This window comes from Amblyraja radiata, chromosome 5 (assembly GCF_010909765.2).
Source record: "Amblyraja radiata isolate CabotCenter1 chromosome 5, sAmbRad1.1.pri, whole genome shotgun sequence".
In the NCBI taxonomy this organism is placed as follows: Eukaryota; Metazoa; Chordata; class Chondrichthyes; order Rajiformes; family Rajidae; genus Amblyraja; species Amblyraja radiata.
The window spans coordinates 57,311,509-57,329,806 of record NC_045960.1 but is presented as its reverse complement, the minus strand read 5'-3'; the positions used below and the strand labels follow the sequence as shown (position 1 = coordinate 57,329,806).

Below are 18,298 nucleotides of genomic sequence, written 5' to 3'. Positions count from 1 at the left end.
AAATTAAAAGTAAATGCCTAGGTAGTTGAGTTTGCTACAAAAGTACATACCTAAAAATTATTAATAACTTGTCCTTAGAAACAGTATTGCTTCTGCAAGATCCTCTTTCATTGAAGCCCTTAAATCTGATTTAATTATTTTCAGCGCCGGAAAGAGTCTCTCCACGCTGACCTGAGTGGGTGGTATGGCTATTATTATCACAGACGCAAATTTTACTATTTCTGGATAAGCAGGGATGACAGGGAATTATAGACCAGTTAGCCGACATTGGTGGTGGGTAAGATGCTGATAAGATTTAATAAGATTATTAAAGAAGTAATAACGGTGCATTTGGATAGCAGAAAAGGGATTGGTCCAAGTCAGCATGGATTTATGAAGGGGAAATCCTGCTTGACTGATCTTCTGGAATTTGTTGAGGATGTGACAAGTAAAATGGATGAAAGAGCCAGTGGATGTAATTTATCTGGACTTTCAGAAAGCCTTTGATAAGGTCCCACACAGGAGATTAGTGGGCAAAATTAGAGCACATGGTATTGAGGGTAGGTTATTGACGGATAAAGAATTGGTTGGCAGACAGGAAACAGAGTAGGAATAAAAGGGTCCCTGTCAGAATGGCAGGCAGTGGCGAGTGTAGTGATTATAAAAGGACTGGACAAGCTGGAGGCAAGAAAAATGTTCCCAGTGTTGGGGGAGTCCAGAACCAGGGGCCATGGTCTAAGAATAAATGGGAGGCCATTTAAAACCATTTCACCCAGAGAGTTGTGAATTTGTGAGATTCTCTGCCACAGAAGGCAGTGGAGGCCAATTCACTGGATGGATTTGTAAGAGATTTAGATAGCCCTCTTGGGGTTAGCGGAATCAAGGAGTATAGGGAGAAGGCAGACACGGGTTACTGATTGTGGATGATCAGCCATGATCACAATGAATGACACTGCTGGCTCGAAGGGCCAAAAATGGCCTCCTGCACCTATTTTCTATGTTGCTATGCCCCATCTACACTATTCACTCTATTTATTCCGCTCAACATTTTATGCACTTGGAGGGCTTTTATGCAATTGTATTCGTGTTATTAATTTATTGAATTTTTGTTTATTGCATGGTATCTGTTGGGTTGATAGGCCTGTAAATCTGCAGTGTAATAATGTAATTGTTCCACTGTCGGTACATAGAAACATAGAAAATGGGTGCAGGAGGATGTCATTCGGCCCTTCGAGCCAGCACCGCCATTCATTGTGATCATGGCTGATCGTCCCCTATCAATAACCCGTGCCTGCCTTCTCCCCTATCCCTTGACTACACTAGCTCTTAGAGCTCTATCTAACTCTCTCTTAAATCCATCCAGTGATTTGGCCTCCACTGCCCTCTGTGGCAGGGAATTCCATAAATTCACAACTCTCTGGGTGAAAAAGGTTTTTCTCACCTCAGTCTTAATTGGCTTCCCCTTTATTCTAAGACTGTGGCCCCTGGTTCTGGACTCGCCCAACATTGGGAACATTTTCCCTGCATCAAGCTTGTCCAGTCCTTTTATAATTCTATGTTTCTATAAGATACCCCCTCATCCTTCTAAACTCCAGTGAATACAAGCCTAGTCTTTTCAATCTTTCCTCATATGACAGTCCCGCCATCCCAGGGATCAATCTCGTGAACCTACGCTGCACTGCCTCAGTCACAAGGATGTCCTTCCTCAAATTAGGAGACCAAAACTGGACACAATACTCCAGATGTGGTCGCACCAGAGCCCTATGCTACTGCAGAAGAACCTCTTTACTCCTATACTGAATTCCTCTTGTTATGAAGGCCAACATTCCATTAGCTTTCTTCACTGCCTGCTGTACCTGCACGCCAACTTTCAGTGATTGGTGTACAAGGACACCCAGGTCTCGCTGCCATCATATGGTACATATGACATCCAAGGAAAGAGCTGAATGGATGGAAAATTGGCTTCAAGGAAGGAAGCAGAGGGTGATGATGGAAGTTTGCTTCTCGGACTGGAGACCTGTTACGAGTGGTGTGCCTCGGGGATCGGTGCTGGGCCCGTTACTGGTTGTCATCTACTTCAATGATTTGAATGAGAACATACAGGGCAAGATTAGCAAGTTTGTTGATGATACAAAAGTGGGTAGTTTTGCAGTTAGTGAAGATGATTGTGAAAAATTGCAGCAGGATCTGGACCAATTGATCATGTGGGCTGAGGAATGGTTGATGGAATTTAATACAGAGAAATGTGAGGTGCTGCATTTTGGGAAGTCTAACATGGGCAGGACCTACACAGTGAATGGTAGGCCTCTGGGTGGTGTTGTAGGGTAGAGGGATCTAGGAGTATAGGAACATAGTTCATTGAAAGTGGCATCACAGGTAGATAAGGTGGTCAAAAAGGCTTCTGCCACATTGGCCTTTATCAGTCAGAGTATTGAATATAAAAGTTGGGCGGTCATGTTGCAGTTGTATAAGGCAAAGGTGAGGCCACATTTGGAGTTTTGTGATCCAATTTGGTCACTATGTTATAGGAAAGATGTCGTCAAGCTGGAAAGGGCACAGAGAAGAGTTATGAGGATGTTGCCAGGACTAGAGGGTCTGAATTATTGGAAGAGGTTGTGTAGGCTAGGTTTCTATTCCTTGGAGCGCAGGAAGATGATGAGTAAAATCATGAGAGGAATAGATCGGGTAGATGCACAATCGCGCCCACTCCACCTATTAATGTGGATAATTGGCCTAAACATCGCATGTGGGAGAGATGCCTGTTGGTTTTTTTTTTAAACGGGTTATTTTTGTGATCGAAATTCAATTGCAGGTACATAGCTCATTGAAAGAGATGTCACAGGTAGACAGGGTGGTCAAGAAGGCTTTTGGTGCATTGGCCATCATCAGTCAGAATATTGAGTATAGAGTATTTTGTTCAGCTTTGGTCACCTTGTTATAGGAAATATGTTGTCGAGCTGAAAGGGGTGGGCAAGGTGGGCCGAAGGGACTCTTTCCAGGCTTTATTACTCTAAGAAAAAACATTGAATAAACTGAAGAAATTGGATGTTATTTGCATCTTGTTCAACACAGACATTATGGGCCGAAGGGCTCGTTCCTGTGCTGGACTGTTCAATGCTCTATTCTATTCCAAAGGCTATATTCTAACAAAGGCTATATTCAACAACAATATGCTATAATTCTGTCCTATAATAACTGATATTTATATTCTTCTGCATCAATATATGTGTCATCAGGTCGTAAGTTACCTTTAGGAATGAGATGAGGTGGAATTTCTTTAGTCAGAGGGTGGTGAATCTGTGGAATTCTTTGCCACAGACGGCAGTGGAGGCCAAGTCAGTGGATAAGGCAGATATATAAGCAGTCTCTGAAATTTATGTTGAGGTCTGAGTTGGGACTTTTTTACTGACCTCCAGCAGCACCAAATTTGCTCCACCTTCGACTCGACGACTCCGACTCCACAGCCCAGGTTGAGGGACATAGTAGCCCAGTGTAGCAATGTTACAAAAATTTGAGATTTAAAAAATCAAGTCTGTAATTTATCCCATCAGATAAAGCATAAAAAGAAGTTTAATTTGACACCTAATTCACTTTCATATCTCAAATATTTAAAAAGTTATGGCCATTTTCATACTCGGAAATTAGCATCTTGTTCCCTATTGATTTTCTATGGACATAACAAAAAAGCTGTGATCGTGTGCAGTCAAAAGCCCATAACTTTCTTAAAATTTTTTCAGTTATCGTAGATTGAACCATTCTGAAACAAATATAAAATAATCTTACTTGGATGACCTGAAATTAAAGCATATAATTAGTTAGTTACCCAAGTGTAGCTAATTTCAAACTTCAATTACTAGATCTAAACATCTATCCATTTCTTAATAAATGATTAACATTTTTAAAGAGCCTGTGTCCAAATAATATTCATAAATAATTCACAATAAAACATGATTTTTAAATCTCATTTACATTAATTTATAGGCCAAATGGAAGGAATTTAGTGTTCAATTGCTGTAAATTAAAGTCCATTTTAAATCAGCTTTCCAGTGGGTCCCTGTGAACGCGCTGGTTTAGAACGTTCACATTGCGGTAGATTTGTGCCCCAAATGCCCAGAAAAATACTGCGGGATATAATGGGCCCAAAATGAGCTACTCGCAATATTAAACTTTGTATAAAGGGATCTTAAGAAGCCCTTTTTAATGTAAAAATATGCAACCTACCTTCAGTTATTTGCTCTATGAGACCCTGCGGTTGCTGGTGGTCGCGGGTTTAGAGATTGATTTTTAAACTACTATAACTATTATACGAGGCCTTTAAAACTAATAATAGCTTTTGCGACGGGGTCTTCCAGCGATTTTTCGTTAATAATTAACTAGGCTGAACATCTTCGATTTGAACAGCCTAGAGAAAATCGCGTTTTAAACCCGCCCTCCTCTAAACGGCGCCAAAATCGCGCACACCCGCAGCGACAGATTTTCAGCGACGCTTCAGGTAGGCTTTGCAACATACCTACAGAGTGTGGTGGAACGGTATTGCAAGAAAAAATTTGGGACTTGTTATGACTGCTGCAAAATATATTGCCATTAGAAAAAAGTTTTACATTTTACATACATCAGGATTCACAATTAATTTATAGCTGTTAGTGATTATACCTTAAAAATAGTGGGTATATTTTGACAGAGTTGAAAGCATTCAGTAGCATCTCTAATTCTCTTATTTCATTATTTTTGTTTTCTGGCCTAACAGGTAGAGTTCCACAGGTAATTCTTTGGTTTGTGATTGAAATATTTGTAATAACTACGATACAATGTGTCTTTTGAGCAGTAAATCAATGGTTCCCAGTTTTTTAGAAGGAAAGTTCTACTTCAGTTCAATACAATATTTTCCCATATGCAATGACATAATTGCACTGGAGAAGGTGGACAAGAGATTCATTAGGATATTGCCTGGGACATTTCATTTATAAGGAGAGACTTGATTTGTTTTCCATGGAACATATGAGCCTGAGCTTGTGGGCGAGGGGAGACGCATGGTAGAGGCTGACAATGTTTTGGTGGGCATGAAATGTTAAGTTGCAGTAGGCAACTCCCCATATTGCTATCTAAAGCGAAGGTATGGCATAACCTTTGGGTGAAAGGGGTTTGAGGAAGAACTTTTACACGTAAAGAGAGAAGGAATCTGGAGCATGCTGCCTGGGCAGATGACGGGGGTAGGTACTCTGACAATCTTTAAGTATTTCGATAAGCATTTGAGCAACCATGGCATTGAAGCCTATGATAAAATGCTGGTTATTGTGCTTGGTAGAGATAAATGCTTGATCGGCTTGGACCTGGTAGTCTGACTCTGATTTCATAAATGTTTCATGCCTATTAAGGAATTGTGGCTTTTCTCAGGAATGTTGATATGCTGAACATGTTTTGATTTTTACTCGTGATTTCTCTAATTAATGTGCCCCTCTTATGAAAGCCTCATTGGACATCTTATGGATGCCTTCCAAGGTGCTTCTGCACCAGAGGGTGGGGAAAAACAAAACTAAATGTAGGTTGCCTGTACTGTTTCCTGAAGAGTTCATTTATTCTGACTAAGCATGACATTTAAACAATTGCAAGGGAACATTAGAGCAGGTTTATTTTTTTTAAATTCCAAGGAAAATCTGTGAGGACAAAAATTTTGACGAATAGTGGTAGAAAAACCAGTAGCAAATACTTGACTACTTTAATCAGTTTAGTAATCTAGATGTAGCTGTCATAGTTTTCCAGCACCAAAGTGGGTCTTATGGCCCAACTCATCCCTGCTAACCAAATTATCTACCTGAGCTCGTCCCATTTGGCCTATATTCCTCTAAACCGTCCTTATCCATGTGCCTGTCTAAATATTTTTTCTTAATGTTGTAACTGTTCCTACCCCTATACAGAGCTTCCGAGTAGTACGGATTTTCCGTATTTTGTACAGAAATGCGATAAGAATACGGATGTACAGATTTGCTTTGTAAAATCCATAAACGACATCTATGTAAATCCAAAGAAACTGACGGATTGGCTCTCCCTAATTTTTTGTACTATTACTGGGCAACGAATATTAAAAACTTAATCTATTGGATGGCCAACACATGGCAACAGGTAAACTGGTTAATAATGGAGAGAGAAGATTGTTCACCTTTCAATATAGGCGCGATTCTTCTCTCTCCAATAAATCTGAAGAAAATAGTATATGAGAAAAATCCGATTATCCATAGTACCTTACGAATCTGGAAACGAGTGAAGTCAACCCTTAAACTGAGAAATTTATCTCTTACTAATCGCCAATAATGCCTCGTTTAAGCCGTCTATTTTAGACAAGGCATTCACATACTGGGAAAGATTAGGAATTAAAAAAACTGGGAGATCTTTACGAGATGGGGGGTGGGGGGGACGAGAGGCAGGTATATCACCACTTTTTTCTTTTTTCCCCCTTTTGTTCCCCTTTTTTTCCCTTCTCTCTTACAGCTTTATTCACTCTTTGGCCACACTACTTTTGTAGTCTTTTCACCTTTCACGTTTTCTCTTTCTTGTTCTTTCTCATTCCTTTTCCCTCATTTTCAAGTTAAAATTGAAGCTGTACAATAATTGTATAATTTTATATGCCAAATGTTTTATTCTTGGACAATTGCTTCTAATAAAAATAATTTAAAAAACCCCCCAAAAAAACAGATTTTTAAAAGAAATCGATCCGACTTCCTGTTTCATCTTGCTGCTTAAATGCAAGGATATAAAAAGTCGTACTGTAACTTAAAAAATTATAGCAGATTAAATCTATTATTAGTATTTTAAATTTCAAGAACTGGGTGATTATTTTTGTAAGCTTTGATCTCCCTGTCCCGCTACAGGTTTAAACAGCGCTGTCAGTTTAGCACGTGGGAATTTAAACAAACATCGCTATGGGTTCTAATTATAGCGCTACCAGCTAGAACGCAATTGCCTTTACAGATAGAGCTATGGGCGTTACACATAGCACGATGGCCACAGTGCTATGGGTCACAGACTGTTCGGGGTGGGGGAAGATGAGAGGGAGGGGAGGGGATGGGAGGGAGACAAAAAGGAAGGAGGGAGGGGATAGAGAGGAAGGAGGGCAAGGGAGGGAGAGGGAGGCTTCCAAAATGGCTTATACATCATTATCTGGTGCTACAAGCAGGAACCAGCCGTTCAAACAGAATTATACAAAGAAATGGCAATGAATGCACTGTCAAGTAAGGTGCGTAGAAGACATGTCAATTGGTAGCAAAGTTATGCATTCATGTACTCTTACATGGGGATGACCGCACATTAAAAAAACTTTTTTCAGAAAATGGCCGTGTAAAAATACTGATTTCCTCAGATTAACTGATAAAATTTACTTACATATATTTGGGGTTATTTTGAAAAATAAATCTGTTTCAAAGCAGACATGGTGATTCTTGATGGAACGCATGATATTTAAAACTGACCATACGTCAATTGTAAACTACCCGTTTATTGAGCATAAAGTGCCCTTTACCTTGTTCTGCTTCATTGGAGCACAATTGGCTAAATGAAGAGAATGAACATCCCCTCAAATTTTACATTTTAGATTATAAATTGTATTAATTTAACTATTCTTCTGAATTTAAAACTTGTCTTTGGAGCTGTTGTTTAGCATGTGTTGTGTAATACATGTGCTATGTGGATTGCCAAGAGTCTGCAGTACCTGTTTTCTCTGTAGATTTGCTGTCTGCGTGTAGTTTGGGCAATTTCATTCAGTAATCATTTTTGTTCTTTTTTTGTTCCTAGCTGGATGTAGAGAAGCTTGCTCTGGCTCTCAGCTGTAAAAATGGTCTGACTCCAAATCCAGCTGTTCCCAACATGTCTGTTGAACCATTTTCAGCTGAGAAGACAAAAGTCTTTTTTGTTGATGAATCAGAACCTCTCCTTCGCTGTGACTCAACTTCAAGTACTTCATCTTCAGTTCTTAGTAGAACTGGATCCTTCATTTCCAAAGGTAAACAAAGGATTTTCTCATTGTTTTGAAAATTAGTCCTTTACTTTAACTGTACTGCCAATCTTGTTTAAAGAGTACTGAGATCTTTTAAAAAGAGAATGGAGCACTTGCTATATATAATGTGCTTTTATTTTACTTTTGCCCACTTCATTTTGTGCTGCAATCTCATATTCGGATACTGCCTCTGTAGAGTTTGCATGTTCTCCCCGTGACTGTGTGGGTTAGCTCGGGTACTGCAGTTCATCCCATGTCCCAAAGACACACAGGCTTGTAGACTGATTAGCCTCTAAATTGCTCCTACTTTATAAGGGGTAGTATTGGGATAACATTGAACTAGTGTCAACAGGTAATCGATGGTCACCGTGGCCTCGGTCAGCAAAATGGCCTATTTGCATGCTGTATCTTTCAATCAATTCAACTTAGTTTACAATATCCCTGGTATTTTGTTTTGAGGGCTTTAATTTACAACATACACTATACTATATGGGAGAGGCTAAATCAACAGAGACAGACTCATTCTGATGGCTACTGAGCAGCTAACCAGGAAATAATAATAATAATAAATTTTATTTATGGGCGCCTTTCAAGAGTCTCAAGGACACCTTACAAAAATATAGCAAGTAGAGGAAAAACATGTAAGGGAATGAAATAAATAGTAGAGACATGACTAGTACACAAATTAAAGACAGAATTCAGTTCAAAACACAATATGAGGCAATTCAAGCACAGATGAAAAGGGAGGGGGACGTGGGGCTAAGGATAGGCAGAGGTGAAGAGATGGGTCTTGAGGCGGGACTGGAAGATGGTGAGGGACACGGAATTGCGGATCAGTTGGGGGAGGGAGTTCCAGAGCCTGTGAGCTGCCCTGGAGAAGGCTCTGTCCCCAAAACTGCAGAGGTTGGACTTGTGGATGGAGAGGAGACTGGCTGATGTGGATCTGAGGGACCGTGAGGGTTGGTAGGGGGAGAGGAGGTCAGTGAGATATGGGGGGGCCAGATGGTGGAGGGCTTTGTAGGTGAGGACCAGGATTTTGTAGGTGATCCGGTGGGGGATGGGAAGCCAGTGAAGTTGTTTGAGGACTGGAGTGATGTGATGCCAGGATTTGGTGTGGGTGATGAGTCGGGCGGCTGCGTTCTGGACCAGTTGGAGTCGGTTGATGTAGATGGAGCTGATGCCAAGGAGAAGTGAGTTGCAGTAGTCCAGTCGGGAGGAGATGAAGGCATGGATGAGTCTTTCAGCAGCTGGGAGGTGTGAGAGAGGGTCTGATTTTGGCGATGTTGCGGAGGTGATAGGAGGTTTTAATGACATGGCGGATGCGAGGCTCAAGGGAGAGGTTGGAATCAAAGATCACGCCAAGGTTGCAGAGATAGGGAGACAGTGGTGCTGTCGATGGTGAGAGTGGGGTTATTGGTTTTGCTGAGTGTGGATTTGGAGCCTATGAGGAGGAATTCTGTTTTATCGCTGTTGAGTTTGAGGAAGTTATGTTGCATCCAGGTTTTTATAGCTGACAAACGAGTTGATATGGGAGAGGGGGGGGGTTGTGAGGGGATTTGGTGCCGAGGTAGATCTGGGTATCATCGGCGTAACAGTGGAAGTCCAGGTTGAAGTGGCGGAGTATCTGACCAAGGGGGAGGATGTAGATGATGCAGAGGAGGGGACCGAGTACGGAGCCTTGGGGAACGCCTTGAGTGACTGTGGCTGTAGCAGAGGTGTGGTTATGGAGAGAGATGAAGTGGGATCTGTTGGAAAGGTAGGAACGGAGCCAGCTGAGTGCAGAACCTTCAATGCCGAGGTCTTTGAATATGGTGAGCAGGATGTTATGGTTCACTGTATCGAAGGCTGCGCTCAGGTCGAGGAGGATGAGGATGTTGAGGGAACCAGTGTCAGCAGAGGTGAGGAGGTCGTTGAGGACTTTGAGGAGAGCAGTTTATGTGCTATGGAGGGGGCGAAAGCCAGATTGGAGGGGTTCAAATAGGTTATACGCAAGGAGGTGGGAATGAAGTTGTGACGCAATGATACGCTCCAGGGTTTTTGAAAGAAAGGGGAGGTTTGAGATTGGGCGGTAGTTAATGAGAGAGGAGGGATCAAGACCAGGTTTCTTTAAGATTGGTGTGACAGCAGCAGTTTTGAAAGCAGAGGGGACAATTCCTTGGGACAATGAGGAGTTGAAGAGATTAGTGAGGTAGGGGCAGAGAACGGGGAGGCAGGACTTCAGCAGGGGAGTGGGCAGAGGGTCGAGGGAGCAGGTAGTGGGTTTGGAAGAGCTGATGAGTTTGGAGATTTCAGTAGGGGTGACCAGGTCAAACTGGGAGAGGAAGCAGTGTGGAGGAGGGGTAAGGAGGTCAGTGGAGATGTTGAAAGGAGAGGCCTTGGTAGGTTGTGGAGTAGATGCTGGGGAGTCGGGTACATGGGATAAAGATTGATAGATGGTGCTGATTTTATCAGCGAAAAAGTGGAGGAATGAGTTGCAGAGAACCGGAGTAGAGGTAGGGAGAGTGTTGGCTCGAGGCTTGCGGAGGTTGCCCACTGTGGAGAAGAGGGTTCTGTGGTTTAGGGAGGGGTCGGTGAATATGGAGGAGAGGTAGGCAGATTTTGCAGCAATGAGGGCATCTTTGTAATCAGTGAGGTGGAGTTTGTAAGCTTCATGGTGGACTGTGAGAGATGATTTCTTTGTGAGTCGTTCAAGTTGGCGACCAGTCTGTTTCAGCTTACGAAGTGCAGGTGTGTACCAGGGTGAAAATGTGTTGAAAGTTACGGTTCTTGTTTTGAGGGGGGCCAGAATGTTAAGGGAGGTAGACAAGGTGGAGTTGAGATGGTTTGTGAGATCATCAGGTGAGATATGGGTTGAGTCCAGGGGGAGAGTGGTGGAGAGCAGGTCAGAGAGATGGTGGGGATCGATGGATTTTAGATTACGGAAGGTGATTTCTCGGAGGAAGCGGGGCGAGGTGTCGGAGAAGGGATGGTGAACCGTATAAGCTTATGATCAGAGAGGGGGAAGAGACATGGATGGAGGTCGAGTACCGGTTGATTTGTGGAGCAGACCAGGTCAAGGATGTGACCTTTGTCATGGGCGGGAAAGGTGACGTGCTGAGTGAGAGAGAAGTTGTCAAGTAAAAAGGCGAATTCAGATGCGAGCTTGCAGGTGGGGGAGTCCATATGAATATTTAAGTCACCAAGTAGCAGCAGACGTGGGGAGAGGGATGAGGCAAGTGTGAGGAGTTCAGTGAAGTCAGATAGGAAGGAGGGGGAAAGACAAGCCACTGACTTGAACACCAAAAATGGCATACCTCCAATGCTTTGTATAATAATTTTTATTGGTGGGGTATTGAATGCAATTCTATGGATTTCTATTCACTCGTGGATCCTTTTTGGATAATGGAAGAGGAGGTGGGAAATGCTAATGTACACCAGGAATTGACTGTATTTGCATGGAACTATTGAAAATATTTAAACAGACTAATATATTTCTCTTTTTTCACAACTGCAGAGAAGAAAGACACAATTTTACGGCAGGTACGATTAGATCCTTGTGACCTGCAACCTATTTTTGACGACACGCTTCATATTCTGAACCAGGAGGAGCTTGGACTGATAGAGGAAATACCCCATGCAGAGGACAAACTGGACAAGCTCTTTGAGATTGCGGGAGGCAAGAGTCAGGATGCCAGCCAGAAACTCCTGGACTCTATTTATAGCCACCTACCCGACCTCCTCTAATCTCGTGCGACAATGTACATGATTAGTTATAATTGTTGATGATGGTCAAGGCAATTCAGTGCCAGTAATGTAAAACATGTCTTGAACTCGCTCAAGCTGTTTCTGGCAAATAGCTCACATCAAAGTGGTGAGGTTCTTGGGTAATTCACTTTGCTCTCCTAAACTGGAAGTTTGCTTCCACTAATCGAAGCATGGCATCCACTTGGCATGCAGAAGCCAGGCATATGGTCAGCCTTTCATTGCTTATTTTTTTTTTTGTCATTAACTGAAACAGCATTCCTGAGCAAATTGTGCACTTGTTAATATTCCATTTATTGCATTTAACTGATATGGGATATTATTCTATGTACTTGTGCACTCACTTTTAAACAATTCCTTGAGTAAAATTGGAATAGTGATGCTTCTATGGAGCTTGCTTTGATTTGAATTTTCTTTAAATGTGCTTAAGTCTGGATGCTAACTGTTCTGCTTTTTGATGCTAAATCATGTTCGGTTTCATTTTCTCCGTTTTATTGATGTGTTGGGGATTTTTGCTGTTGAAATGGCTGCAGAAGTAGCTCTGATTCTTAATATCGTACACTTGGAGCTTTGATAATCAACATAGTACATGAAACCAGGCTGCTGTACTTGTTACCTTTTCACACCTCAATCCAACAGCTTTCCAAAACAGGAATGAAATGAACATTGATGAGGACTGCTTAATAGGATGCCACAAAGCGATTCTGGGATATTGTATTAAATTGTCATAGCTGGTAGAATGCTGTTTGTGGGAGAAGCTGCTTTATGGTTCCAAGAGAGAGAATCTTGACATTGCTTCACCAGTTGGGGCGATATAGCTGGATATATATCGAATTGGGCTGGTGCTATACTTGGATCTTTTAGTAACTTTAGTGGTACTAATATTGTCGCTAATATGAAAGAAAACAAAACTCTTTTTCGCAAACTTGTCAGAAAAGATGGAAAAGGATATGCTTGATTTTTAAAAACTCCTTGGAGCAAGTCCGTTACTGGTCGAGGGTTATACTAATTTATTCAGGGTACAAATAATTATGTGTTTATTACTATATCTGGTTAAAATCATGCGGCATTTAACTCCACATACTATATCACTGATGTAAACTATTAACAGAGTACATCCTAATAAAAGTTCAAACTGCTTTTTTCCATAATAAAGTATGTGTGTTGTTTTTCTTAAACAAGGTCAAAGCTCTGGCATTAATCCATGCTGTCAGCTGCAATGGTAACAGAACATTCTGTATGAACACAAAAGGGATCTGTTTATATGAAAGAAAATTAGGCTTGTATTTAAAAAAAAAATTATAATCTCATTCACTCATGGGAATTTATGGCTCGTATCAGCCTCAATTTCTTCTGTATTTACAAGCCCTGGAGGTAGGTAAGCAGCAGATGTGATTCCTCTCTGACACAGTAGACAGAGATGTATTTTTAAACTTTGAATTTGTTACCTGTCTTTTTATATACTGGAGTAGAAACATCACTTGGAACCTTGATTTATTTTAATGTGTCAAGTCAAGAGTTTTATTGTCATTTGTAGGAATGTTACAAAATTTTGAGATTTAAAAAATCAAGCCTGTAATTTATCCCATCAGATTAAAGCATAAAAAGAACTTTCATTTGATACCTAATTCACTTTCATATCTTCAGTATTAAAGTTATGCCCATTTTCATACTTGGAAATTAGCATCTTGTTCCCTATTTCTTCTCCATTGACAACACAAAAGCTGTGATCGAGGACAGTCAAAAGCCCATAACTTTCTTAAAAATTAAGAGAACTGAATGAAAAATTCAGTTATTATAGATTGAAGCATTCTGAAACAAATATGAAACATCTTACTTGGATGACCTGAAATTAAAGCATATAATTAGTTAATTACCCAATTGTACCTAATTTCGTTGACCGTTGTGACGGAAATAGTAATAAACACCCAGACTGCCTTAAAAATTTAAAAATGTGATATTCTCAAGATCGGTGCTTTAATATTATTGTATTATATGCTGTAAATCCATAACAGATAGGTAAATAAACTACAATTTCTAGCAATAGACCAAGTCTTTATGGAGAAGATCAGTTAGAAACATAGAAAAATAGGTGCAGGAGTAGGCCATTCGGCCCTTCGAGCCTGCACCATTCAATATGATCATGGCTGATCATCCAACTCAGTATCCTGTACCTGCCTTCTCTCCATACCTCCTGATCCCTTTAGCCACAAGGGCCACATCTAACTCCCTCTTAAATATAGCCAATGAACTGGCCTCAACTACCTTCTGTGGCAGAGAATTCCAGAGATTCACCACTCTCTGTGTGAAAAATGTTTTCCTCATCTCGTTCCTAAAAGATTTCCCCCTTATCCTTAAACTGTGACCCCTTGTTCTGGACTTCCCCAACATCGGGAACAATCTTCCTGCATCTAGCCTGTCCAACCCCTTAAGGTGACTTCGATAGGCTGGGTGAGTGGGCAAATGCATGGCAGATGCAGTAGAATGTGGATAAATGTGAGGTTATCCACTTTGGTGGCAAAAACAGGAAAGTAGATTATTATCTGAATGGTGGCCGATTAGGAAAAGGGGAGATGCAGCGAGGCCTGGGTGTCATGGTACACCAGTCATTAAAAGTAGGCATGCAGGTGCAGCAGGCAGTGAAGAAGGCGAATGGTATGTTAGCATTCATAGCAAAAGGATTTGAGTATAGGAGCAGGGAGGTTCTACTGCAGTTGTACAGTGTCTTGGTGAGACCACACCTGGAGTATTGCGTACAGTTTTGGCCTCCTAATCTGAGGAAAGACATTCTTGCCATAGAGGGAGTACAGAGAAGATTCACCAGACTGATTCCTGGGATGTCAGGACTTTCATATGAAGAAAGACTGGACAGACTACTCCTGCACCTATTTTCTATGTTTCTATGTATGTGGGCCTAAATAACATTTTCGCATCATAAGATTAAAACAAAGAATGGAAAGGCGAACGATTTTTCTTCTTCAGCTAGCAGCCCGAGAAAATTCCTTTCTGACAACCAATACAAGCCTGCATTTTAATCCCCCCCAAAAGCCTCCGGAATCGCAAGCACTGGCAGTAACAGATTTGTAGCGCCGCTGATGGAAGGTTTTGTAACATCGCTATCATTTGTCCCTCAATGGGATGAAATTCTAACTTGCAGCATCACACAGATAATAATAATAATAATGGATGGGATTTATATAGCGCCTTTCTAATACTCATATATATAAACATATAACATATAAAGATATATAAACATAATACTTAATTAACAACAAAAAGGTTATGTATTTTGTACTCTCCATCATATCATTACATCTCTAAATGTCATATACTTCTATCGGGTCTCTCCACATCCTCTGGTGTTCCAGAGAAAATAATCCAAATTTGTTCCAAGCTTGTAGAGTAGCAACTCTTCATTGACCATTTCTAAAGACGAGAGTTCGAAGACGACTATTGTCTCCAATTATAGTTTATGACAAATCATCATTTGCACTTTGAGTCAAGATCCTGGTATTATCAACCTAAATTATATATTCGACCACTTACTGCAAGAGAGGCAAAGGTTCAAGTTGGCAAATTTCTATATCAAACGTCCTACAGCTGATATCAATTTGAAATACATAGGGGCAAGTCCAGATGACTTGACATGAATAAAAGCCCAGTACCCTATGTGATAAATGTCCAATGAAAAATTAATCTGTCTTTGTTCACAGACTTCAGTTGACATGGCATAAATTCCTTGGCTCTGCTTAATAGATGTGGTGTGATGCGGGTAAAAAAACAAAAACAGGTCAAGTTAACTTTTATGATACACCTTGTCCTACTTTGACATATGTTTACAATAACACAACAGAGGCATGTGTGTGACAGAGCTCCTTGGTGCAGGAAATGTATTGAAACCGAATTTGCAGATTCCTGATGCAGATTATAAATTGGAGCTTGCTCAACAAAACAGTGCACATATTCTGATCCACTGTGACTGAAAATGAGATTTCCTAGCACAACGCAAAAAAATTAGGAGCAAAGGTAGGCCATCTAATCCCTCAAGCCTGCCCAAAATTTAATACGATCAAGACTGATGAGGCCCAAGCCTCAACTATGCCATTTCTACATAGCTGCTAATTCCCCATTCTTTCAAAAATGTATAAACCATGCTTATGTATTTCCATTGATTTAACCTACTGGGTCACACATGGAACATACTTGTGTCACCATTTCTTTGATAGCAGACTGTAATGCTCAAGGTTTGTACAGGCTCACCACTCTTGAGAGAAATTACTGTGCACTCTGGGTATACATAACTGCCCTCTTTCATTGTAAATATATCCCCCTTGTTTGAGACTCCCTTTAACAAAGGCACATCAATATTAACCTGTGTGCCTACTTGGCATCTTAATTGTTTCAATAGGATTATTCTTCATTTTAATAAATTTCTTAAGCATACAGGTCCAACTTCTTCCACAGTGTGTGATAACGCGATCTTCTCATCCTTTGAATTACCTGAGAATCTCTTTTGGACTACCTTCAATGCAAGTACATCTTCTTAAATGAGGGATCCAAAACTGCACTCCACGTATGGCCTTGGCAATAACTTACAATTGTATAAATATTTCGACACTCCAGCCCCTTTGCAATAAAGTCCTATGTTTCATTTGCCTTTCCAAATTTTTATTGGACTAGCTTTTTGTGACTCATGACCGAGAACATTTCCACTCCCTTCATTTGTATTCCTTATAAATATGTAATATGCTTTTTGATTAGCAGATAACGTTATCTTTAGGCTTCTGTGTATGTGTGAAAAGAAAAATTCAGAAGCATCAATAAATCTAAAGTCCAATTGACTTTATAAAATGTGCTACTTAAAACTTTGCCAAGTACAAGGTTGCCCAATGGCATTGCATAACCCAATGCAACCCAGCATAAAAGATATACCTGTATAGGGAGGTTACATTTTATTTAAAAGTATAATCATATCCCCAATGTAATGGGTGAGGATTCCCGTGCCGAGATCGCCACTGGGGACCTCGCTTACTGCTGGACCTCCGTGGTTCATGATGTTTGCGATCAGCACCCATAGAGATCCCACGGCTTTGGGAGCAATTACAGCCAAGGGTGGGCGAAGCTCTGTCAGATCACTCCATATTCATGAGGGCAGGGTAGTGGACATCACTGACAATGGGAAGGTTGTCATGAAGGGCCGAATGGCCTACTCCTGCACCTATTTTCTATTTTTTTCCTATGAAAGGCTGCAAAAAAGATTCACTGGGATGTTATTGGGACTCACAGACATGAATTATAAGGATAGTTTGGATAACCTGTGACTTTTCTTTGGAGCATAATAAGCTGAGGGGTAACATTGAAGTTTATAAAATCGTGAGTGGCATAGATAAAGTGAACACTCGTTTTTTAGAGTAGTATATTCTAAACTAGAAGTTTGAAGCAAGAGGGGTGAGTTTTGAGAAGATCTCAAGGCAACTTTATCATTCAGGGTGATCCATGTAATGAGTTGTAGCGGCAGATACAATTATGACTTTCAAAAGTCATTTGGACAGATATATGGACAGGGAACCTTTTGGGGGATAGGGGCAAAGTGTGTGCAAATGGGACTAGACCAAAGTGCCTACTTGGTCAACATGGACAAGTTGTGCTGAAGAACCTGTTTCCATTGCTGTATGCTGTAGCCTATGACTAGCAGGCTGAATACTTTTACCTCTTTCCTGGGACCTCAGAGGTCAGCCTTCTGAACTTTTGTTTGTCTGTTCTTGACCTTTAGAACTTATTTCTTCCTATATTTTTGCTCCCAATCCAGTCAGTTCCGACCTACATTCACTTCAGTGCCCTTCACTATTTCAAAGATTTCTAGTTCTCTGACATAAATCTCTCCATGTCATTTGCACATGGCAAACCATCCATATTTGCCATGTTTCTTTGAGGTGGTCTGAGGACTATTTGCTTCGATTTACATCTTCTGATTATTTGCAGTTAACAAGTCTTCACTATTTCTCAGCTAGTAGCATCGCCATTTGGATTACAGATTCTCTTGGTCTCAACTCTTATCACATACTTTTTCTTTGCTCTCTTATCCCCACCCGTCTTTCTCTGAAACTTAATGTATGTTCCATTTCTAACTATTACCAGCTTTGATGAAAAATCATCAGCCTGAAACATGAACTGCTTTTTACTCTATTGGTGCTGGCTGACCAGCTGAGTATTTCCAGCACTTTCTGTAGCTATTTGCTTTCAACCACCTTCTAGAGCAGCGTTTCCCAACCTTTTTACCCTTGCGGAACCCTTGAAATAAATTTTCGTCTCAGGGAACCCCTAACGATTATTATTTCTTTATTAATCTCTCTCTTTCGCTTTCATAAACTTAAAGTTCATAAGGCAAACATAATATATTTTTTCTGATAACTGGTTTAAGCAAAAAATAACACGTTTTTCTCAAGTTTATTGACAATGGAAAAAAAACTGAAATCAAAGTTCAAGAGACCTCATAAGGTTTTCATTCACAAAAAAATCAACCAAATCTGTAAACACAAAAGTACACATAAATAACCAAAATCATAAATAACACATAAACAGACGAAAACA

General features: G+C 40.6%; 1 protein-coding gene across 1 annotated transcript in view; it reads left to right on the top strand.

Annotated features, from left to right (window-relative positions):
- The window catches only part of tnfrsf21 (TNF receptor superfamily member 21), a 57,134-nt gene extending 44,272 nt beyond the window's left edge, over positions 1-12,862 (top strand). Inside the window, exons 5-6 of the mRNA XM_033021293.1 lie at positions 7,765-7,972; positions 11,460-12,862. Of these exons, the coding sequence (XP_032877184.1) occupies positions 7,765-7,972; positions 11,460-11,689 (438 nt within the window). The 3' untranslated portion in view covers positions 11,690-12,862. The remainder of the gene's footprint in view (positions 1-7,764; positions 7,973-11,459) is intronic.
- The last annotated feature ends 5,436 nt before the right edge of the window (positions 12,863-18,298 follow it).